Source organism: Vombatus ursinus, unplaced genomic scaffold (assembly GCF_900497805.2).
Source record: "Vombatus ursinus unplaced genomic scaffold, bare-nosed wombat genome assembly UNPS02014816.1, whole genome shotgun sequence".
Lineage (NCBI taxonomy): Eukaryota > Metazoa > Chordata > Mammalia > Diprotodontia > Vombatidae > Vombatus > Vombatus ursinus.
Genome location: NW_020954594.1, coordinates 3,576,137 through 3,601,538, shown reverse-complemented (window position 1 = coordinate 3,601,538; position 25,402 = coordinate 3,576,137). Strand labels below are relative to the sequence as shown.

At 41.7% G+C, this 25,402-nt stretch overlaps 1 protein-coding gene and 1 long non-coding RNA gene across 4 annotated transcripts in view; one reads left to right on the top strand and one right to left on the bottom strand.

Annotated features, from left to right (window-relative positions):
* TECTA (tectorin alpha) overlaps positions 1 to 13,766 on the top strand; it is an 81,373-nt gene extending 67,607 nt beyond the window's left edge. Inside the window, exons 16-23 of the mRNA XM_027835642.1 lie at positions 1,302 to 1,412; positions 3,305 to 3,507; positions 4,608 to 4,771; positions 4,995 to 5,243; positions 10,474 to 10,636; positions 12,142 to 12,229; positions 12,608 to 12,724; positions 13,666 to 13,766. Coding sequence (XP_027691443.1) covers positions 1,302 to 1,412; positions 3,305 to 3,507; positions 4,608 to 4,771; positions 4,995 to 5,243; positions 10,474 to 10,636; positions 12,142 to 12,229; positions 12,608 to 12,724; positions 13,666 to 13,766 — 1,196 coding nt within the window. The remainder of the gene's footprint in view (positions 1 to 1,301; positions 1,413 to 3,304; positions 3,508 to 4,607; positions 4,772 to 4,994; positions 5,244 to 10,473; positions 10,637 to 12,141; positions 12,230 to 12,607; positions 12,725 to 13,665) is intronic.
* The window catches only part of LOC114023122, a 146,838-nt gene that overhangs the window by 57,505 nt on the left and 63,931 nt on the right, over positions 1 to 25,402 (bottom strand). The window contains exon 4 of one of the 3 annotated variants that reach the window (XR_003566745.1): positions 10,545 to 10,626. The exons of 1 other annotated variant lie outside the window; for it this stretch is intronic. This is a non-coding gene — a long non-coding RNA (uncharacterized LOC114023122). Of the gene's footprint in view, positions 1 to 10,544; positions 10,627 to 24,324; positions 24,748 to 25,402 lie in introns of those variants that run through there. One more of the 3 variants, XR_003566747.1, reaches the window with a different exon arrangement.

Below are 25,402 nucleotides of genomic sequence, written 5' to 3'. Positions count from 1 at the left end.
CTAAAATAAAATTGAATTAAAAATAAAACAAAAAACAACTACAGGGCCAGGGAGGAAAGTTGTTGGATTTGGCACTAAAGAGATCTTTAGTGACCTTGGAGAAAGCTGTTTCAGGAGAGCAGTTGAGATAGAAATCCATCTCTAAGGAGCTGAGGAGAACGTGTCGATAGCATGTGTAGGTTGCTCTTTCTAGAAGTTTGGTGGTGGAAGAAAATAAAGAGAGGATGACAATTTGAGGGATTAGCAATATCATGGGAAAGTTATTTTTATTATAAGGGAGAAACAGATGTTTTCACTTAGTCCTCCCTGTGACCAGAAGCTTATAATTGGCATGTGACTGACTGGCAGCAGAGGTAGGATCCACGACTACGACAAAGGAAAGGTTTCCCTTTGCAACTGGCTCATGGTGGGATTGAATCATATATTGTAACTACTTTGACACCATGCTCTAATCATCATATATCAACTCATGTTTGTTAATCATAGAATCACAGAGTATCAGCTCTACTCATCAGTGCCAGCTGCTATATGTTGGGAAGGGGTATACTATGAGCCATTGTGGAGAGCCCTCTGTAGAGGTCTTTGAAAACAGGAGACAATATTCTTCTCAGCTAAGTGTAGCACCATTTAGAGATAGAGAGCTAATTTAATTCAGGAGGTGCTCCAAATGGGTTATGGGATGGTCCCTTGAAACAATAATGTTTATAGCATGACCATGTCTATGGTTTGGATTGTTGCATAGATTGATGATTTACTGACAGCCAGTGTCAGCCAATAGGCATTTATTAAGCACCTACTATGTGCCAGCCACTGTGCTAAGCACTGGAGATACAAAGAAAAGCAAAAGATGGTCCCTGCCCTTGAGGGGCTCACGAGCTAATAGTCTTTCTCATTAATGAAATAGCATCATTGGTCTAATGAATTTGAGTAAGCGTTTGTTATTTGTTACGGTTTTATTTTTTTAAAAATGGAAAGAAATAGAGGAGGAGGGCTCCAAACCTTGATAACTGAGGTCAAAGTGTCCCTATCATCCCTGTGGTTCTATCTAACTGTCCCTAAAGAGTCCAACGGTCATCTCTACCTTGAGTGAAATCCCACCTTCGGACCATGATGGGAGTGACCAGGTAGCTGATTTCCTTGATTGCTACCAGAGTTCAGTTGATTTGCTGTTATTATCTTAGAACCTTTACCTTCCCAAGAAGCACGGGAGCAGTAGATGCCAAGTCCAGTTAGAAGCCAAAAATAACTGTTATTTGGTGTGAAAATAAAGTTCTGTGCTCTTGTTTTGTTTTCCCTTTTAGCAGGAGTGGTTGAAGATCCTTGTGTGGGGGCTGACTGTCCCAACCGTAGCTGTGAGCTAGATAATGGTGGAGAACTATGTGGTTGCATTGAACCCCCGCCCTATGGAAACAGTGAGTGACAAATTCAATCAATCATCCCACCCAGAAAAGCGCAACATGAAAAAATAATAATAATAACAATGTAAGAAAAGAAACCTTCAAGAGGCAGGATTGCTTAGTGGTCAGAATGCTGGACTTGAAGCTGGGAAGTCCTGGGCTCAAATACCACCTTTGGCACTTAATAGCTTTGTGATCAGAGATAAGTCACCCTTTCTGAGCCTTTCCTCACCTGCAACATGTGGATTAAAAAGAATAATAATAACACCCACAGTACCTACCTCACAGAGTCATCATGAGGGTCAAATGAGATTGTCAAACTTTAAAGTACTATATACATGCTTGTTACTATAGATAAGATTCTGTAGTTAAAAGCCAACTTACTGAGCCATTACAGCCATTTAGGCAGAGTATGGAGGGTATCATACCACTTTAGAAGAGGTTCACGTTCATCTCCACACATCTAAATTCTTCTCTTGGGTAAATTATAACAGGTTAGATAAATCTGTGCACGCAGAGAATGAACTAATTCCTTCCAGGGCTATTTTCAACAGGAGAGAAATCAGAATCGATCTAAGATTTTGCTTCACGGAGAAGTAAAGATGTTTCCAAACTAACAGACAAAAAGAAGCTAGTAGGCAGGAGTTTCCAATGCATCCATTAGACTTGTATGAGCTTAGAGATTTTTATCTCCCGTTCTGAGCTTTGCAACCCTGAAGACCCAACAGAAATTTCTGAAACCAACAACAAATATCTGAGACTACGTAGGTATGTTCATACTTGTATTTCCCTTAAGGGACAAAAGAAATGATTTGGTGTCTGCACTCTCCCAGGCAATCATAGACTTGTGGTGGGCCCTCTTTGCTCCTATTTTCCATTGCTTCCCAGCACCACAAACTCCTAAGCAGGGAAAAAATGGTGTGAAATAGGATCCAGTGATCTGCAGGCTGACCTTTGCTTTCTGACTGGACTAAAAAAATGCACTAAATTTAAAAACATTAGAGGATGGAAACCTAATTGACTCAAAGGTGCAATGAGAGGGGATGATAGAGACAGTTCAGGAGCTGGGACTTTGCTGACAGAAATTTCTGTCTTTTTCTATGATGCCCATTAATACAGGCTTGTGTACTTGGATAAAATGCCAATTGGTACAACAATATGCATGTATTGGGGCAGCTAGGTGGCACAGTGGATAGAGCACTGGCCCTGAAGTCAGGAGGACCTGAGTTCAAATCTGGCCTCAGAACAAACACTCGACACTTACTAGCTGTGTGACCCTGGGCAAATCACTTAACCCCAATTGCCTAAAAACAAAACAAAAAAAACCAATATGCATGTATTACCAACTCACAAAACAATTGAAATTTCTCACACACATGCACACACGAGATGATCCAGGATTTAGGTTGTTTTTTTTGGTTTGTTTTTATTGGGGAGGGGGGGGGTTCTGCCAACCAGGCTCTTCTCAGACTGGAAGTTTGAGTGAGCTCCTGTTACTACTGCCAGCAAAGCAACCAGTTTGTGTTGGGGAGAGTCACAGTAAGCAGGATGTGATACACAGTACCCACCAGGGCAGCCTGCCCTAAGGAAGAAAACTGTCAGGGATGTTTATCAGAAAGAGAAAAATAGGAAGGTTGCCAGTTTTTCACTTCTTAAAGGCATTGCCATTTGTTCCCTCAAGGAATAGGTGTCCGTGCAATTTAACATTGCTTTCAAATAAATTATAGAGTGCATTTAGACCAAAGAACGGCTGGAGATGCACTAGGCTTTGAATGAAAGCCATTAGCCTCTGGAGGATCCAAGCTCCCGGCTGTCTTCTTTACCTCTGGCTCTTCATCATCCTCTATCCCCACACAGCAGAACTCATTCCCAGGGGCTTTTCTTTCAAAAACCATTGTTTCCCACAGACTCGCACGACATCATTGATGCCGAGGTAACTTGCAAGGCTGCTCAGATGGAGGTCTCCATTTCCAAGTGCAAACTCTTTCAGCTTGGCTTTGAGAGAGAGGGAGTGAGGATCAATGATCGGCGTTGCTCCGGCATCGAGGGAGAAGATTTCATCTCCTTTCAGATCAACAATACAAAAGGGAACTGTGGGAACATTGTGCAGGTGAGAAAATGGGACCGGAAGAATACTCCGTGTGGACAGGGAAGGCCCCCGGGACGGTGGCAGCCATTGTCCTTCCAAAGCTGACTTAAGGATGGGATACTACTGCAAAATGTTCTTCTTAGAAAACAGCAGGAAAATAAATAAATAGATAGGTAGATAAATGAATGAATGAATGAATAAGAAAACAAAAAAGAAAACAGCGAGGCAGGAAACAAAGATGCAAAAGGAAGAAAAACAGGGAAGGACAGTCATTTCAGTGTTATGGACTTTGTAGGCACTGCAATGGCGCAGAACTTGACTCATGTTTCTTTCTTTGGTTTGTTTTGTCTGCTTTGCATTCTCCATGGACGCATTCTTCTGTCTCTCGGTTTCAGCCTCTTTTCCAGTTTTGCCTAAAGGCAGCTTTAAACTTCGGCTTTGGGGGCCAGAGCATTTCTCAAATGTCCTGGCCTAGTTCCAACTCAGCTCTGTTACAGTTCCTGGATTCCCACTGCTTCTTCAAACAGACACGGAATTCATCCTCCCTCTTTGTCCCAAACCAGGTTTGCCATTAAAAAGGGCTCTGCTGCCGAAGGGTAGCCAACTGGTAGCTACTCAGGCTTTAATGGCCCACTTTATGGATTGGTACGACTCTCGTTGTCCACCTTTGGGTCACTTGGGTCACTTCGGCTCCTTAGCAGAGGGTGAGAGGAGAGAGGAGAAGAAACTCCAACATGTTTCTCCTGGTGTTTAATACCAACTCTGGTGGAAAATTTGGTAGAAGAAGTTGAACGTTTTGTCTGAGATTCTCTCTTGATTTTGATTACCCCTGGTCCCTTTCCTTGCCATAGACAATTGACAGTTAGTCACAGTTACAATTCAGTGGTGGATGAAAGGACCTCCCTGCCTGTGCAAGGTTAGGAGAATGAAGGGTGCTCTCAAAATCTATTGTGATGTTTTTTCCAGTAAATGCTTGACATCATTCTGAGACTTGCTCCAGACTGATTTATAATGGCCTCTGAGTTACAGATGGAATGAAGCCATTCTGCCACTTTCAGGGCTGCCAACTTGAAGGACACACTCCAGGGATTAATGATTTCTGACCTTCCTCTGTTCCACAGTCAAATGGTACCCATATCATGTACAAAAACACCATCTGGATTGAGAGTGCCAATAACACTGGCAACATCATCACGAGGGATCGCACGATCAACGTGGAGTTCTCTTGTGCTTATGAACTAGACATCAAGATCTCCTTGGATTCTGTCATCAGACCCATGCTGAGGTAAAGGCTCTTGGGCGTCATGCCCTTTCCATCGGGAGTCTGAGGGATACCATAATTTTAGTGGCCGTAAGACTATGAGATCAAGAATGTCCTCATTACAAGTTCCCCAGGCATTCACTATCCCATTGCCTTCTTTCTGCTTTCACCTTGAAAAATGGTTAAGAGCTGGGAATAAATATAGCATTTTTGTGGCTTCCCTTCTCATGAACTGCTTACCTTATAGTGTGATTAACCTGACCATCCCAACCCAAGAAGGCAGCTTCACCACCAAGATGGCGCTATACAAGAATGCCTCCTACAAGCATCCCTACCGGCAGGGTGAGGTGGTGTTGACCACTCGAGATGTGCTGTATGTGGGAGTCTTCGTTGTCGGGGCGGACTCCACACACCTGATCCTGACGTTGAACAAATGTTATGCAACCCCTTCCCGGGACAGCAATGATAAGCTCAGATACTTCATCATTGAAGGAGGGTGCGTAGCCTTCTTGGGATTCAGGGGTGCTCTTTGAGTCCTTACTGTGTTATTTACCAAGGTCATTTCCTAGGTGAGCAAAATAGAGATCCTATGCTGCCTAATATAACAATAATAGTAGTAGCAGTAGTAGCGGTGGTGGTGGTGGTAGTAGTAATAGTAGTAGTAGCAGTAGTAGTAGTAGATGACAACTAGAATTTATACGGCACTTCAAGGTTTGTACAAATATTACTGCATTTTATGCTTATGACAACCCTAGGAAATAGGGGTTGTTGTAATTCCATTTTACAGATGAGGAAACTGAGGTTGAAAGACTTGGTTTCCACCACTAGCAAGGGATGTGGACCATCTCCAGATAATCTAGAAAATAACTAAGACTGGAAAGTGGGACTTAAACTTTTAGTGAAAGCGATTTAATATTATCCATCTTGGTGAGAACTGATCTGGACAAGGAGAAATGAATCACATCAGGTGGGATGCAAGCTAGATAATAGGAAAATCTTCCCAACAGACAGTGACACCCACTGGTATGGGTAGCTGACCGAGATACAGGAACTCTTTTCTAGAGATTTTTCAGAAGGGTAGAGAGACATTATTTTTTTCCTGGAATGGTTTAACTACCATCTTTCCTGGATGCAGGGAAGTGACTTCTGATCCATTTCTCTTTTACAGCCCTAGGTTTTTGTGACTCGTGGCAGGACTTTCAAGGCAGTTGTTCTTCTTTCCCCGCATGTCAGCTAAAATGCCTTTTTTTAAGGCAATTGGGGTTAAGTGACTTGCCCAAGGTCACACAGCTAGTGTCAAGTGTTTGGTCTGAGGTCAGATTTGAACTCAGGTCCTCCTGATTTCAGGGCTGGTGCTTTATCCACTGTGCCACCTAGCTGCCCCTAAAATGCATTTCTCAGTCCCTTCTTTCTTTCCTTTCCCAAAATATAAGAACCATAACCTCAGCTCCTGTTTCTGCATGAATCCAGACGACATTACCCCTGTGTCTTTTTTGGAAGGAAATTGTGGTATTTTGCATTTTGTACTAGAGTTAAATAAAAAAAAAAAGCTCTCCCCCATCTCAACTTTCCTCAGGGCTTGAATAAAGCCCGCCAGGTTAGATTTCTTTATGGGATTCGTTGCAGAAAGTAATGGGACTAATTCACATACCTATTTCAGAAAAAAAATCATGATTTCCTCCGCATGGATATTCCTTCCACCAACTGTCAGCATTTATAGACAAGTTTCACAAAAACAGAAATGATCACTGTGAGTTTTCGTCTCTATCCTCCCCAAATGTAGCTGGGGCAGTCTTCAAATGGCAGATAGTGCCACTGAGCTCATACTCAAAATCTTTCCAGCCAGGTAGAGACCTATGAAACCTTGTACTCTGAAGGCATAGTCTTTGAGAACTCAAAGAGTTGCACAAGCCACAGTGAGGCTTTGGAGTAGGATTTTCATACTAATTTCTATGCTAACATCAATTCATTGGCCCTCAGGCACATATTAGCTATGGTCAAGTCACATGTGGCCAACAGTGAGAGAAATGGTAGCAGCATGGGACCCACCCCATTAATTCAAGTCTGCCACTCTCTAATACCCCAGTTAGGCATCACAATCTGTAATAGGATATAACTTCCCCAGAGGCTCTTCCTTGAAGGCTCAGAAGTCAGTTGACAAGTGGTTCCTCTTCCCTTGTATCTGGAGCTAACTAGGGCCAAGGTAAATAATCATGGCTGGAATATGTAGGTGTCTCTGTGCCAGGTCAGGAAACAATGGCTCTGGGCTGCTCTCTTTGCTTACTCTAAGGCAGGCGTAAAGAGAGCCCTTGTGGGCAGAAAGTGAGTTGATGGGGAAATCTCCCTATGTCCGCAATCAGATCATCCCCGCTGAATAGAGTGCTTACTCCTGCTCCTGCTGGGTGGGAGCCACCATCACCTCCTCCTCTAAGGCCCAGACAACATTGCCTCCACACTCCATCGTTCCCTCCTCCATTCTTTCTATTCCCTAGCTGCTATTCCAGGCACCTTTCTGCTATTCAGGGTGTTGAGTTAATTAAAAGCAAATGCTTTCATTCAGTTCGGCAAGTAATTAAGTACTGAGGTCTGAGGGTCAGAAAGATCTTAATTCAAAACCTTCCTCAGACACTTTCTGGTGCCTTCCCTCTGTTAATTCCCTCTGTTAATCATCTCCCATTTATCCTGCACGTAGCGTTTTGTTTGTTTGTTTGTTTTGTATATATTTGTTTGCACACTGTCTACCTCATTAGATTAGATTGTAAGATCCTTGAGGGAAGGGACTATCTTTTGCCTCTTTTTGTATCCCCAGTATTTAGCACAGTGCCTGGCACATAGTAGGTACTTAATAAATTGTTGTTGTGTGTTTGTCCTTCATCCTCAAAGAGAAACATGACGTCAGGGAGGTGATGACATGACCTGCAGTTGACTTCGATTTGAATGAGAGAGGGCTGTGCAAAGTCACCAGCCTCACTTTCTCCTCCAGAGCCATCTGGGTCCAGTGGCCAGATATTCATCAGGAGGACTGAAGATGGCCCAGATCAATAGTGTGACCCTGGCTAAGTCATTTAACCTCCCTATGCCTCAGTTTCTTCATTCATAATATTGGGGTAATAGCACCTACTTAGGGTTGTTGTGAGGATTAAATGAGATAACATATATACAGCTCTGCAAACCTTAAAGTACTAAATAAATACCAGGTATCATCATTTTTTTTGTCATGATATGCAAGATACTCTGCTAAGAGCTTGAAATAGACAAAATGAAAAAGCAGTGCCTTCCCTCAAGGACTTTATATTCTGCTGGGGGATACAGCATGAACATAGATAGGTCTAAGATAATGTGAGAAGAGAAAAAGCACTGAACAATGGGAGAATGGGGATTAGGTGGGGAGCTCACAGAGAGTTGATGGACTGGTAGAATTTAATGATGCCTGGGCCACCTTGAAAAAGTACAAATGAATGTCAGGAAAAGAAAAAATAGGGCTTCCAATGTTTGGTTTCCAAATGTTGTCTAGGTTTTTTTTTTTAACTTTTCTTTCTCTGTGATGAATTTAATAATCATCAACAAAATGAACATTTCAGCACACAAAGAACAAGAAAGAGAATTCCATATAAAACAATGAACTTTCATTATATGCATTTTATGTATACATTAAATATAATATGGTAGTAGCAAAATTGTCCTGTTTGTATCCCCTTCTGGACTTTTTGTTTTCTTCTATACTTTAAAAAAAAGTAATTGATGATTCTCCCTTCCTTCCTTTTTTTTTAATCATTATCACCAACTCACCCTCCCCTCTCCCACATAAATAATACCCCTCCCAGGTAATAAGTCAATATAGCAAACATATTTTCATATGGTCATTTTCCTGAAAGGCAACTTTGATTTTGCCTAATATCATTAGAGTACTGAGCTGGGAATCAGAGGACCTATTCTAGTGTTTGCTCTGTTGCATGAACTGGGCGAGTGACAATCTCTATGGATGTCAGTCTCCCCATTTGTCAAATACAAGGATCAGACTAAGCAATTTCTCCCTATTCTATCACTTCTTGCTTCTAATTATAAAAACAAGTAAATACAAGAGGTTCTGGGGATAACTTCAGCTCTAATTATCTCTGAACCATAGGTTGGGGGCAGGGGAAGGCCATAGAGAAGAGAAAATGACTATCTTCTGTTGATTGAGCACCACTCCTTCACCATTGGGAAGAACTTCCTTGATGCCATTGCTCCCTGCTCAGACAGTATGATGATTGTCTTAAGGGATGCAAATGCCAAGCTTAAGGAATGCTCACTGAAGCAATGCCAGGATGTAGTTGGTAGAACTGAGGTCACATCATTTCTGAGATCACCCTTTGCTGTTCTCGCTCCACCCCACCCCCACCCTGATCCAGAAGGGCTGGGCTTGGTGACCTCTAAGTTCCCTTCCAGTTCTCCGTCATCCCATGATCCCTGAATCCCTGCACCAGTGGCCCTATAACACGTGGTAAGCCTTTGCAGTAGGTCTCAAATCAAGTGCTTTTCCATGGCATGATCTTCTGATTTAGATGGATCTGGGATCTCATCAATATGGACACTCCTTTCTCAGAAACAAATCACAACCTAATTGGTCTTACTTATGCTGTGTGATGCATGACCTTGTCTTTCCATAGAGGATGCACTCAATGCTCCGGTGGCCTTGCTTATAATATTATGGGAGTGCAAGGCTTAGGCTGTTGAGCTGTTCACCTTCATTCTTGCTTCATAACTGATCCAATTCCTTTTTCAGTCATATAGAGAGTCACTGAATCATAGATTTGGAGTTGGAAGGGATTGCAGAAGCCATCTTGTCCAACCCTCTCATTTCAGAGATGAGGAAACTGAGTCCCAGAGGATGAGTTGAGTAACTTGCCCAAGGCAAAACAGATAGTACCTATCAGAGGCAGGAGGGAGTTGAATCCAGGTCCTCTAACTTGTCCCAGCACTGCTTGGTCCTGCCCCTTTATCATGTCCTCGATGGCACCATTTGGCTCATTCCCACTGTGCACACGTCTTTGACAATACGCTGCAAACTACCAGCACCCACCGACTGTGTCTTCCGTTGATACTGGAGCCACTTCCAATGTAGATTCAACAGAGATCATGGACTTCTGTGATTGGAAGTCTCATGGCAACTCAGGAAACCTGATATTATAGAAGGGTAAATAAGCTCCAGGAGTGGATTCCTTAGGAAGCACCGGGTTCAAACTTTTCCATTGGACACATATTGGCTGTATAACTCTGGGCAAATCTCACAGTTTCTCAGGGTCCCGGGCTACTCTAAGCGGATGAGTCGCAGATCTGGGTCTGCCTGCCACCATTTGCTCACCGGAAGGTCCCTATACCAATGAAATGACAGGTACTGACCCCAAAAAAATTTAACTGAAGAAATGTATTAAGTAGAGAATCATCTTCTATTGATTAAAAATCAACCATGGGAAACTGAGGTAGAGGGGAATTCATTCTCTTTAAATCTTGATTTGCAATTATGGTACTAGTGAATAATGTGTCCTTGGTGCTTTAAAAACATATCTATGATAATATATAACGCGGAGGATGACTCCCAAACCCTAACAGTCTAGAAGGCATTGGTTCAGTTACAAAGGCATTTGTTGGAAGGGATGCCGTTTTGAAGTGAATAAGAAAGGAATAAAGTATCAGAAGAGAAAACATGGGCCAGAAGCAAAGACAGCACTCTTCTGTCTGGGCAGGTGTCGGAATATGAAAGACAACACCATCGGCATTGAGGAGAATGGTGTGTCTCTCACCTGTCGCTTCCACGTCACGGTCTTCAAGTTCATCGGGGACTATGATGAAGTTCACCTTCACTGTGCAGTGTCACTCTGCGATTCAGAAAAATATTCCTGCAAAATTGTAAGTGAGCGGCAGAGAAATGAAATTTTCCATCTTCCCTCTATCTCCCTGCCAAGCTTTTCCCATATGGTGGGACGTGAGGACCAAGAGCACGTGGTCTAGAGAGCTCTCTGTGGCACTTGGCAAAGGCTGCATTGAGAATCCTCTCCAAACCTTTGGGAGGTGAGGAGTCAGCATCAATGGGAAAGGCTTGTTTTTACTGTCTCAACACCAAAGCTGCATGAGGACATACTATTACAAGCTGAGCTGCCATTCTTGGTCTAAGCCAGGAGTTATGTTCCAAGCACTACCCTGGCCTAAACCTGAACTCCTGCTACTGTCTACCAGATTTTGGACAATTCAGTTCAATTCGAAAGCATTTCTTACTTTTCTTACTTACATTACTTACATTTCTACTGTGTGCAAGGCCCTGGGCAATAACAGCTGACATCTATACCACAGCTTACCCTCACAACCGCCTTGTGAAACAGATGCTAATAAGTATCCCATTAGCCCATTTTACAGATGAGGAAAATGAAACTCAGGAAAATTAAGTGACTTGCCCTTGGTTACATAGCTGATATCAGAGGCAAAATATGAAACCAGGTTTCCACTGATTCCAAGTCCAGCTCGGTCTCTCTCCAAGTCACTGAACCTCTCTGGGACTCAGTTTCCTCATCTATAAAATGAGGGGATTAGAATGTCTCAATTAAGCAGCTAGGCGACACACTGGATAAAGTGCTGGGCTTAATGACCTGAATTCAAATTTTGCCTCAGATATTTAATTGTGTGATCTGGGCAAGTCACTTATTGTCTCTTAGCCTCAATTTCCCCATCTATAAAATAACAGCACCTTCCTCCCAGGGTTATTGTGATAAAATATCATAATGAGATAAAATACACAAAACGCATCCCAAACCTTAAAGCACAGTATAAATGCTAGCTATGATGATGATTATGACAATCTCTCACATCTCTCTGAATTCTAACAAGCTATGGAACCAATAGGCAGAAGTCTCTTTGGCATCCCTTAGCACACCATATACTCATCTTGTACTTTGGGATAGTAGACTTGGAGGAGTTTTTCTCTCCTATGCCAGGTAGTTACCTCACTACCATGCTTCTTAGATTTGACAGAATTTTCACCTGGTACCTCACCTTCTATGCTTCATCATCACACTCATCATGCATCTGAACTCTAAGAAGGGAATGATGATGGGAACCACACTTCTCTCCAGTTCTATCTGCATACATTAGTGTCTAATGAGATAAACCAGCCCTCATCACTAGACAGGCAGCCTTTTATAATCTGACCCGGGTACAGAAAATATCTCTAATTCTATTCAACACAGAACATTCATTCCCCCAGTGGGCTCGATGATCAAGAATGCATTGGTTTTAATTAATCTAAGCAGCAGTCATGCTTGAGGCTGAAGCCATTGACTCTTTTGGGGGTGAGGATGTGGGAAAGAATAAATGGTCAGCCTGAAATGATGAGATGGGCCCCCTGGCATTTTGTCTTTCAGAACTGCCCACAGAATTCCAGGATTGCCACAGATTACACAAAAGAACCCAAAGAACAGATCATTTCAGTGGGACCTATTAGGAGAAAAAGTATGTACGTTCCCCAAATACCATTAATTATTAAAGTAACATACTTTGAAGACCTAAGTTAACTTTGGGGTGTGTGCTATTGACATGTTATGAATCCAGTCAATGAATGTTTTCCTAACATTGTGTGCGTGTGTGTGCGTGCATGTGTGTGTGTGTGTGTGTGTGTGTGTGTTGTGTGTGGGAGGGGTTGGGGGCATCATTCTCAGAAGAGTTGATAACTTCCCCTCAAATAACTACTTTTGTTGTATTGTTTTGAATCGCAAAAGGTCTTGCTATTTCTTTTTCATCTCCTCCTTTTAAATCATTAAGTTTTAAGTTCCAAATGTAATTCTTTGTGTGCAGTTTGCCTCATTGGCTGTTGACGTGCATTCCTTTTAGGGCTAGACTGGTGTGAAGACAATGGCGGCTGTGAGCAGATTTGCACCAGCAGAGTGGACGGACCTCTGTGCAGCTGTGTGACGGGGACCCTGCAGGAAGATGGCAAGAGCTGCAGAGGTGCCTCCTAACCCTAACTCACCAGATCCTTTGCAGGCTGCCTTTTACCCAAAAGGAGTCAACCCATTGATCTTCCTGGCAATGCCTTTAGGGAGAGGAGTCAAAAGTTAAATAAGTGATTTTATCCTTGCTAAAAGTATTTCCTATTTAAAGTCCAACCAAATCAGTAACATAACTATGAGCTTAACTGTCCCAGAAATGATAGAGGGAATGTGGAGAATGTTGAGTTTTTCTCAGACTCATTTCTGACTCTGGGTCCCCATTTATTTTTCTATAAGATAGAGGTGATTCAATTCAATTTTTTTCTAAAGTTCCCACTATGTGCCAGGTACTGAGCTAGGCACTGAGAATACAAAGACAACAAGGAAATGTCCGGTGCCTTCAATGAGCTTATATTCTACAGGATCAAGGAGTAGGAAGCAACAGGTACCCACAGATATAAATACAAATATATACAACTTAAATACAGGAGAATGGGAGTAGGGTAGTAAGTTCTAACACTTAGGTGTGAGGCTTTATAATAAGGTGTTACAATCTCTTTGGGGAAACTCACATGCCAGATGCTGGGAGGTAAATCCCGATGACTAAAAACTTCATGCTTACGCCAATAAACTGGACCAGGTGCCCCAGGAGTGAGAATAGGATGGGGACAACCTTGCTCTAATAAACTGCTGCCCTAGTCAAACTCCAGAAAACCATAGAGACTCCCTAGTCATCATGCTACATAAATCAGGACTGCCAGGGAAATGGTCCTCAATATCAGGGTGGCTCTGAGTCTTCCCTGCCTTGCTTAGGACCAACTGGATGAGGAGGGTGGCTCCTGCTAATGAAGTTTTCCAATATTTGGCAGATAGAAACTCCTGAGCCATGGGATCCCCTTCAGACAGTTTCCTCCATCCTGATATTGTGTTTTATGCTAACAATTCTCTCTCTCTTCGCAGCCTCTAATTCTTCCATCGAAGTCCAAGTTTGGATGGCCCTCCTCATCCTGACCCAGATTTCACTATGGCATTTGGTGTATAAATCAGGCACAACTTCATAATAAACTCAAGGTTTCTATTTAAAGTACTGTAATTTACTTACTTCAACTCCTTGTAGGATTAAAAGTGTGTGCCCCTAAGTCAAAACCCATCCAGAAGTATTCAGTCTCTCAAGGCTGAAAATGGAGCAAAATGGACTGTCTGAAACTAGGGAAATTCCAGGCTATTTAGATGATCATACACACCCTGGTGCTCCTAAAAGCTAAGCGTGGAACGCATCCATCTTGCCTGAAATTTCCACTTGGCCATCTCCAAAAACTTTGGCTCCCCCCAAACAAGAAGCATTGGGGATGGGGGAGAGGGGAAATGAAAGAAGCGAATGAAAATAGCACCATTATTTAGAGAAGGTCAGAAACCCATATCATCGTCCAGATCAGTTATATGGTGAGAGTGATTAAGTCAGGAGGAAATAGCCGGAGAGTTCGTGTGGCTCTAAGAAATTTGTAAGGTGTTTGGAAGTGGTCTGTCTGTGCACCATCAAGGGAAGGTTATGTCCCCTCCTCTCAAGCTCCTCTCTTCCCCTTGCCAGGGCAGCTTTGACCACTGGGTTTATCTTTTGCTGACCTGGGGATTCCTCTCCCACCACCCCAGACCCACTCTGTGCTCTTTTACAAAGCAACCAAATAATTTAATGCGTTTTATGCTTCAATAAACTTTTGTGTTCAAGTATTCTCACTCCTTGGTGGCTGGACCTTTCTTACTCACTGATTTGCATTCATTCCCTTCAGCAGTATTAAGTACCTCCTACATGCCAGGGCAGTGAAAACCAAAGCAAAAGCAGGGCAAGCCCTGCCCTCAAGGAACTATAGCAGGAAAACAGCCTAGACACAATTAAGGTGATACTACACACACACACACACACACACACAAATGTTAAGAAATTTGGAGTGGGGGAGGGCATTAACATCCAGGGGCATCAGGGTAAGCCTCATGTAGGAGGCAGCATTTAAGCTGAGCCTTGAAGGGAGCTAGGAGGCAGAGAAAAGGATGGAGAACATTCCAGGCTTGGGGGACAGACCATGCTTGACGCCAGAATGAGAGATGGGAGAGAGACTACCACATTCAGCAACAGAGAACGTGGAGAGATATGTATGATAAGCCTAGAAAGGTAGGCCGGAGCCAAATTGTGAACGGCTTCTAATGCCAAACAGAGACGTTTGTATTTTATCATAGACAGGCAACAGGGAGTCGCTGAAGCTTCTTGAGCTGGGCAGTGACAAACCATCACTTAGCTCCATGCCTGGCACATAGTAGGTGCTTAATGAACATTTATCAACTGACTGATTGATTTTATGAGGGTCACTTTGACAGCGTAAGGTAAATTGGAAAGGAGAGAGACTAGAGGCAGCAAAGCCAATCAGGCTGTTTTAATAGTCTAGGCCAGAGTTGGCGAGAGCCTGGGAAAGGCTGGGGGAGCATATGTGCGGAGAGGAGGGAAGACGAATGATGTAAGGGTCGTCGTCAATAGGCTAGAGTTGACAAGACTTGGCGACTGACTGGAAATGGAGTAAGGGAAAGGGAAGAGTCAAGGATGACTCAGAGATTGTAAAGCCTGGGGAAATGGAAGGATGGTGGTGCCCTCAGCAAAAAGAGAGAAGCCTAGCCTACTCTAGCATTTCGTTCATTTCTACATTTCCTAAGCATTTGCTGAGAACCTACTACGTACAAAAGCACTCTGCAATCCAAAGAGGAAATATTCCCTGCTTTTAAGGAACTTCCATTCTAGTAAGGATGGAGACAGGACAATAAGCATATACACAAATAAGTCAGCAAAATATATTTCATGAGAAAAGGAAAGTATCAGCAGAAAAGACAGGTGATGGCTGATCAGAGTGTTCACATACTTTTAATGTGGGCCAGGAAATGATTCAGCTTTGCAGTTACTCCCCAGCTCAAGAAACTCCAGGGATTCCCTCTTGCCTTTCCTCTGGTAGACGTCTGAAGCCTTTGTATTTTGCTTAGCCCTAAAGGGCAGAACTCAGAACAATGATGGAAGTTGTAAAGAGGTTGATTTAGTCCCAGGAAAAGCTTCCCTATAATCGGAGCTACCCCAGAGTGGGATGGAGGGTCTCAGAGAGCACTGGACTCACCTCCACCCCTATCCCCACCATCACTTGGGCTCTTCCAAAGATGAGTAAGAACCTGTCAGGTAATGATGCAACGGGGATTCTAAGTCACGTAGAGGTTGGACTCAACAGCCTCTAGGTACCCTCCAATTCTGAAATGCTGCATTTCTGAATTTGGCTACATCACTGTTTGCAGATCCACATGCAGCATTAGTCCTCCATTGATGCACTATATTATGAGGTATGATTGACCAGTCTTTTCCCCTGATAAATAGCATTTGTACACACTTGCTGTAGCTGGCAGCTACATGCGGACTCTGTTCACTGCATCCATGCAGGGCCTCTCATTTCAAGGTTAAAGACAAGTCAAACTAGCCCCAAGGAAAGCTTTGAAGTTATATCTTCTGCCTTTAAGCTTCTTGGTGCTTTTATGGGTAGCTAGGAGTGCTGAGAAGCTAAGCACTGCTAAGTTGGGGGTAGGTGTGACCAATAGGGCCTCTCCCACATGTGAAAATCACCAGTCTCACAGCTCAAAGAACATGTTGAGCTGAAAATCTATGTTGTGGGACTGCAGCGAGCAGCTATCTCTCTCCCTGGGTTCTAACCCATTTAACGTTTTTAAAAAAAACTATCTTGTTTAGCCAGAGGGCTTTGCTGATGCCACTACAAAGGTAGTGAACCAGAAAATGAGGGTAAAAAGACTCCTACTTTTACTTGGACATTGAAAATCTCATAGGTATATGCTGGGAGTTGCAGAAATAATCTTATATATTATTTTTAGGTGGGAGACAGCACGCACTCCTTCCTGATCTAGAAGAAAACAGTTCCTATGTAGTTAGGTGCCGCGGGGAAAATGACAGATGTAGAGACAAAAGACCCGAGTTCAAATTTCATCTCTGCCACTCACCATTTATTGACACTGGGTCCTTAAACTCACTGGCACTGTTCTCTGATCTGTAAAATGATGGGGGTTGGTACTAGATGATCCCCGAGGCGCGTTCCAACTCAAGATCTGTGATCCTGTGACCTGTCTTTGTGGGAGGAGGGTGGGTATATGTGTGTGCGTGTGTGTGTGTGTGTGTGTGTGTGTGTGTACACGACAGCCACTCTGCATCTCACACTAAATGAATGGTAAAAAGCTAGTGTTTCACTTCTGTTAATGAAGGTTTCAGAAACCAAAGAACTATCACACGAGCGTGTCAGTGAACCAGCTCCAAAGGCGACTTCCTTCAGTGACTGCTAACTTTCTAAGGCCGTTTTGGGAGGCAGCTTGGCAAGCTGGACAGATATAAGGCAGAAAGTGGGTTCTAAGCGTCCCCTCTAGGACATGGTTGCTTGGAGAACTTGGGCAGATCACTCACCCTTTTAGTGCCCCAGGAGAGAGAGCCAGGAGGCTTTCTCAGAGAGCCACTTACACAAGGGTTGGAGATCTGCTTTGGTAGAAGGAGTTCCTCGTTCATGAAATATAAATCGAGATCCAGCGCTGGAGCAGGGTAGCATCTTACCTATTTAATACTTAGGTTACCTCAAGCAAGTCACTGAATGTCTCTGGGCCTCAGTTTCGTCATCAGTAAAAGAAGGGGACTGGACTAGGTGGTCCGTAGGGTCCCTTTGAGTTCAAGATCTACAATGCCGTGACCTTGCTGGTTTTCTTATTTAAAATGATTATTAGACTGCCAGGGTCTACTCCATCCCACCTCTCTCCCTAACCCCAGTCTTTTTTATCTCAGCTTATTATCCTTAGTACCTTGAAATGTTCTCACCACATTTTCTCCACTTTATATTTAACTTGGATGGGTCAGATCCTTCAATGATTTTAGTTAATTACTCTAGCCTACAGTAAGGATAGCTCTATAGGCTTCTTCCACTCTCAAGATGAATAGAAATCAGGAGACCTGTGGAGCTATTCCTAGTTCTTCTATAGACTCATTATTCAGACCATAAATCATTTGCTATATCTACACCTCTATTTCCTCTTCTACAATATGGGAATAATAAGCTATCTTTCCAGCTTGTGGAAATGCCTTTGAAAAAGACACCAAACTGTGTTAGAGCATTAGCTGTAAGCAAGAAAAGAAGTGATATCAATGTCACAGATATTAAAAGAGGGAAGCCTTGTCAACTCTTGATCTGTGTTTCAGCAAAGGAAGCAGTCAGTCCCTCCAGGCCAAATCTTTCTTCCAAGAGGGAATTCTATCTATCCTTGTTTCTTAGCTCAGTGATGGGGAGGGCTATAGTCATAGTGTTGGAAAATGCTAATAGGAAAACTCAAGAGCACTAATTGTTGTACATTGCTTAATTTCCCAGCTATCTTAAGAATCATTTGACATTTCAGGAATGCTTGGAATCCAATAAATTTTCTTCCGTCAAAGGAATTTAAAAATTATTACAAGATGACAATCGTAAAAGCCCATAGTAATAGAAAACGACTTCTTTAACAATTCAGAATTTTTTAAACACCTACCCTATTCTGAACCTAGAGTGGGGGCGGGGTGGGGAGGAATAGTAAGGTCCTCACACCCTATTTTTATTCCCATTTGGTTGAGGTTAACAGAACCCACTGATATTTGCAATAGTCAGATGCATTACCAAGTTAAAAAGCAAATCAGACAGCGCCCTCTAGTGCCCTATTTCCTGTTTTCAGGGGAAATCAAAGTATGCATTGAAACAAACAAACCAGATTGGGATCTTTTTTTTTTTTTTCCTTTCTCTGAAATCTTCGATGCGGGATGCTGCTTAGAGAGTATACTAAATGCCAAGGACATTTTCTGGAGAGCAATGCGAGATTTATTTTTATGCAAGTAGTGAGCAGCCTTCCAGGAAAATACCAGCTCTTGGCGTACCCCATGCAAATTTTGCCCTTAAAAAATCTCTTGACAAAAATAGCTGCTGAGAAAAATTAAGTATCTTTTTAAAATGCCGAGAAATAAACAATCTGATGGAGAAAACTACATGCAATATTTAGTGGCCCTTTTTCAAAACAATGTAAAATGCTTTCTATGTTCCTAAGGCACTCCTAGAATCGCTCTGTTCTGACTATTACAAGTCTCTGCTTGAGAGAGCGTAATTCGACTCCTGAAATATGGCTATCATTTAAGATCCTCTCATCATCATAAAGGAACACAGGCAGGAAGAAAACCCCCAAAGACTCTCCATTGCTTGATGAATTTGGCAGTTCAAAAATATTTGAGAGTTTGGGCTCTATGTTTTCCTATAGGACCACATCATCTAATGCACTCCATGTTAGTGAGGGTTTTAGCCTCTAAGCACAAAACAAAGATTGTAAAATGGTTTGGGAGCTATGACTTTTTTTTCTCCTATTAGATGAATAATAATACCTTATGCTAATAGCACACCTTTCATATCAAATGCTTTACAACCTGCATTTAAAAATGTTCAACCCTGAATCATGCTGCTTTTTGACAGAGAAATTAAAAGAGAAGTATTCAAATTTTTATCATGTATGGTACAAATTATTCCCTACCAAAATCTACAAACCCACCCCTAGGGATATCTTTTTTTCAACTCTTCTTTTAAGTGATCATTATTAAGAATTCCCTTGAAACAACACATAGGTATGGCTGTGGTCTGCTATTTGGAGCAAAAAAAAATTGTGACCTTGAGATTGCTTTGCTAAACAAAAAGACAGGCTCACCTGTTTACCCTAGTTTACCAAGCTGTAATGGAAAGGCAATATGGCCTAGCTTGTTGAGGGCTGCCTAGGGAGGCCAGGAAGACCTGGGTTCAAATCCTGCCTCTGAGCCATCGTATTGGCTGTGGGACTGTGAGTGAGTCATTTAACATCTCAATGTCTATTGGAACTTTTTAACCCTAAGTTACTGAGGGATTGCTTACTTGCCTGAGCAGCCAGAGTTCCCCTACACTGATGAAATCACAAGTTTGGATCAGAAATAAATAAGTAAAAAGAGTCTAAAATATCTTTTACAAATATAGACAAGCCACCTCATTTACTTTAAATAGTCTATAATTCTTGCCTTGATACAAGGAATCATTAGCATAGGGCTTATTTCTTGATTTAAAGCCTTCAGTTACAGAGAATTGCTACTGAATTAAATCAGGACTTCTAACACTAGCAGTCTGACAATGGATACCTCTTGGAGTCTCATTTTCCTCATCTATCGGGGGGGGGGGGGGGGGGGAGTAAAAATGTCCCTAGTACCTACTTTCCCGGGTTAGTATGAGAATCAAAAGAGGTGGTATGTCTGAAGCTGTTGGCAAACCATAAAGTGCTCTAAAAATATTGGCTGTTATTAAAACCAAAAGGCAGCATCATCCTTGTCATTCCCTATCATTCCCCTTCCCACATTTCTCTAAATTTAGTTGCTAAACACATCCCTAATGCTACAGTCCTGCCTGTTCCTTCGATGTCATTTACATTACCTGGAACATGCAGATCAGAGGGTTACTGACTGTATATTCAATCATACTTTCCTTAAGTCATATTTCATGACAGCAAAATGCTACTGGGAATATCTGCATCGATGCAGAAGAGGAGGGGTTCCATGCTATTGAGGAGCAACATGAAGAAAGCAATTTAGCAAACTAATTTGACACGGAGAAAGCAATTTAATATATAATATAAAAGCTTCTCTGTGTCATATCAGAACATTCAAGGCACTGAGTGGGAAGAACAGTGGAGAGCTCTGAATAATTTCTACCCTAAAAGAACCCCAAACTCAAAGTGCTGATTTTGAAGACCCAAGTTAGAAGAAGAGTAGGCGTATTCTGCATATTCATTCAAGATGAATGGAAATTGGGGTAGGGGGGACAGTCTTTGGGAGCACTGCTGCCATAAGGTAGACTGTATCCAACAACAAGCCTCCCCTCCCTTAACATTTTCTGTTTGTAAAAAATGATTTCTTATAAACGATACTGACCAGAAATATAATAAATTAATATTACTTTGCAACTGTTTACAATCAAATAAAATTCATCCCATTAAATGTCATAATGGTATTATTTTACCCCTTCTCCATTGCCAGCAGGATCTTTGTCTATTCATTCTCATCCATTTTTTTCCCTTTAAATAATCATAGTGTGTATTCTGTTCTGGCTCTACTTTTTTCACTCTGCATTATTTAATAGTTTTCCCTTTCATATTTCCTTATATTCCTCATACTCATCCATCTTAATTACATTATAATATTCTATTACATTAATGTGCCACAATTTGTTTATCCATTCTACTGATGGACATTTAGGTAACTAGTTTTTTGCCATAACAAATTGTCACTATGAATATCTTTGAAGAAATAACTTATATACACATATATAAACAACAATTTCAGGCTATAATATTCCTTAGCTTTTTTCCTAGAGGAACTTTTGGACCAGGTTAATTTTCATAAGAAAATAACTACCACTAAATAATCTTAAATAGCTACCTACAACTAAGCCTGGGGAGGAAGGGAGGGAAAGCATTGCCTGCTAAATCACGAGCTTCCACTCCTACTGCCCAGACCAGGGAAGGAAAAACCCACTGAATATATTGCAAAACCCTGGGACTAGTTTAAGCACTCACCCCATTTAGGCAAATTGCCCTGAAATCACAGGTAGTTAAAATATATTTAACCAACATGGCATTACTGTAAACAGTCTATAAATCACTGTTTGCACCTGATACGACACAAGATGAGGAGTAACCACGCACACATGTCATAGAAATTGTTTTTTCTGAAATGTCACAGAATGACTTCTCCCTCACCCAAAACAGGACACTGGGGATCATAGGATTTAGAACTATAAGGGAATGTAGAGATCATCTGCTCTAATCCCCTCATATTACGTGTGAGACAACCAAGACTCAGAGAAAGCCACATAAGTAGTGCATGGCAGAGCTGAGATTTGAACACAATACCTCTGGCTCCAAATCCAGGGCTCATCCCATTACCCCACTCTCAGCCCTCACTCATCCTTATTTTCCTCACCCTACTTTTAAGCAGAACTTTCCAATGCTTTATTTAGGTGATGAATCCACAACCCTGCAAAAATTACAAGTATGTCTTTGAACACAACTAACAAAAGCTCTAAAAAGGCATCTCCTTGGATGCTCCTGTCTTTTTTATGAAAACCGTGATTCTTTTTTACATAACCTTGTAAATGTGATTTTAAAAGTCACCGATCAAAACTAGAACTGGAACTCCATCACCTCTAGGTTCTCTTGCTCCTTGTAGGGGCTGCTCCTAGGTCTGTCTTAGTTTCCAACGTAGCAGGGACCCACAAAGGACCCCTGGTCTGGCAGACTGGGCCTGTGGGGGCCGCCCTCCTGAAAGACTTAGATTTTAGGATGACACAGTAATGCCTCTTTGGTTCCCTTGTCACCATAAAAGGGGTGAGAAGGCTGGGGAGGCTGTGTCGAAGAGGATTGGCCACTGAGCCAGGAGGGGATGCCCAAAGAGTGACTCTTGCTATCCGTTCTCCATATTAGGATCCTCCCTTAAATTTCTACTACTGGGGAGAGGGTGTATCTCTCCCCTCTGCCCCCCAACAATAGTAACTGTTAGCACATGGCAACAAGAATGGGTTTTTCTTGCCTAGGTGAGACTGAAACTAGATTTTAGGCTCCTAGTTGCTTCTTCTGCTTTGTCTTTCCCTCCATGAATACAAACGACCAAACAGTGGTACTGAAATATTGAGGTCAGGAGTTCCTGGGTATGGGGGCTGGTTGCCCAACAAGAGGTGATCTTAGCAACATCTTTTTTTAATTAATTTATTTTAAACTTCATACTAAAACTTAAATATACAATAAGAAAATAAAAACAAACATATAAACTTAAATACATAATAAGAAAAGAAAAAGAAACATAAACTGAAATACTAAAACTTAAATACAAAGTAAGAAAAGAAAAAAAAGCATTGCCATGAGTGCAGAGGAACGTAAGAGAAGATTCAAAATATACAGCAATAAATTTCCATTTCAAGAAAGCCTATATAATGAATACTACACATCGTATTCAGAGCTGTCCATCTATTCTTTGCCTCCTTGTAAGTTTTCTTTTGTTCTCTGCTGTGCACTTTTTACTTTGTTCTTTTTCCCCCTTTCTCCCCCAAGAAGGCTACAATTAAGCATGGATATATATACACACATACATATATATTCATATATATATATATACATATATATACTCCTATACATATCTATATACATATATACATACACACACAGATATATACACATACATATATATACCCATACATATACACATATGTATACATATACACCTATACACATATACTTAAATATCTATAATCATACTCATATATAAACTATACATTCATATGCATCTATGTAAGACCATACTATACTTGTTTGTCCTCTGTTTCTCTGAGGGTGGTTTGCAACAACTTTTTGAAGAAAAAGATGATAACTCCCAGGAGGATACTACATGTGAAAGGACTAAAAAAGCTTAAACCTGGGTACATTTCAACAAGAGATTTGGAATTGTGAGCTATGCAAACAGAACAGGGCAGTAGAGAAAGTAAAATATCTCTTCATCAAGACTATAAGCTTCTGGAAAAGTATAATATGAATGATGGGATTACTATTTCATGTTCTGAGTATTTTGTCAACATACACTTTATGTATTTTATATTTTAAGTATTTCTTTTGTGGTGGAAGAAAAAAATAGCTGTCCTATACCTGATGTCTACTATTTTGTATACTGAGTAACTTTCCAGAAGACTCTATTGACCCCTTTTAGAAGAGAACCTAGAAATGAACCATCCCTAAACTTTGTTTAGACATTTTATCCAGAGTTCTGCTCTGAAGTGGGGGGGGGGGTGCATAATGAGGTAGAAGAATGAAAAAAGCCTGGTTCCAAATCTTTTAGAGGTCAAGATTCACTTGGGCTCAGGGCTCCTCTCCAGCCCCCATCCTGCAGCCAGGCTACCAGGCTGGCACAAAGATCGGGAAAGACAGAAGCTTACCAAAGCAATGCTCACATTAATCACTCTCCCACCCCATTCCTATCGTTTCTGTGTCTTGCCCCTACCCCTAGATAGATAGAAGAGGGAAGAACAAAAGAGTCAGGAGAGGGGAGAAGGTTGGAAGTCTCTATTGGGTCAAGAGTCTTTTCCTGGCAACCTATAGACGAGGTAAGAGAAGGGGTAAAGAAGATGTTTACTGAAAGGAAAAAAGGAAATACGCTTCTTTTGAAGTTCCCAAGGAGTCTGTTAAAAGGACAAAGCTGCCGATCAAACATTTATTAAAGGACATTAGAAAGAGCAGTAAGAACAGGGGTGTGCTGCTAAATGTTTAACAACCAGCTCTCCAAGAAAAAATGTTTTCACAATACACTTTTAAGTTTAATATCCATTGTTATCATTTTCTTCAACCCTTTCTTAAGTCTAGGCCAGTGGTATCAACTCAATAGAAATGGATCCCTGCAGGCTGCATACTGACTTAGAAAACCACAAATTAACATTAAATATATTTTATTATATTTTTATTTATTTTATTAGATTTTTCCCAACTACAGTTTAATCTTGTTCTGGTTCCACTGGGAAGTTTTGAGGGCTGCTTGGGGCCAGAAGACCATGAATTTGACCTCTCTGATCTAGACAATCGACAAAACAATAAATCTAAACCCTAATTTTGTAGCATTTCCTGATTTCCAAAGTGTAAATGCTCACACTGAAAATCCAACAACCCATCTCTCCAACCTGTGTGAGCTGGTTTGGGGGAGAGCTCAAGCAAGTCACTGCTTTTACTCCGCCATCTTGGCTCCATCCCCCACCCCCAAGCACAACACTTGAGAGAGGGAGGTGATGACAATTATTCAGGAACTAGTGAGTTTAAGTCACCTAGAATCAGGAACTCGAGAACAAAGTGTGACAACAAGAAGATGCAGAGGGAAAGAGCTTGACCTTCATGATGGAATTCCTTGTGGAAACCAAACTAAAACAGAGTAGAAATAACAAAGGTTATATCTGACACCATCAGATTTTTTTTTAATTTGTTAATTTAGTTGGAAGAACTTCCTCCAGTGAGGTTACAGTCTGTAAAGTGCCATCTTCTCTGTTAGGCCTTTCCTGATCCTATCTCCCAGCCCCAGCCTCACCGCCAGCTTCTAGTCTAGTGCAGCCTCAAAAAAATTACTTCAGGGGCAGCTAGTGGATAGAGCACCGGCCCTGGAGTAAGGAGGACCTGAGTTCAAATCCAGCCTCAGACACATAACACTTACTAGCTGTGTGACTCTGGGCAAGACACTTAACCCTAATTGTCTCGCCAAAAAAAAAAAAAAGAGGAGGCAGCTAGGTGGCATAGTGGATATAGCACTGGCCTTGAAGTCAGGAGGACCTAAGTTCAAATCCAGCCTCAGACCAAACACTTGACACTTACTAGCTGTGTGACCCTGGGCAAGTCACTTAACCCCAATTGCCTAAAAAAAAAATTTTTTTAAAAAACCAGCCTGATCATCTTTAACACTCAATAGATAAATATTAAAGTTAAACCCTAAAGGTAGAAATAATTCTTATGTAGCCTGTTGTAAAGCTATTCCTACTATTTCCCCAGCAACTTCCAGACAGGAACATTTGCCCTCCTGTACTTT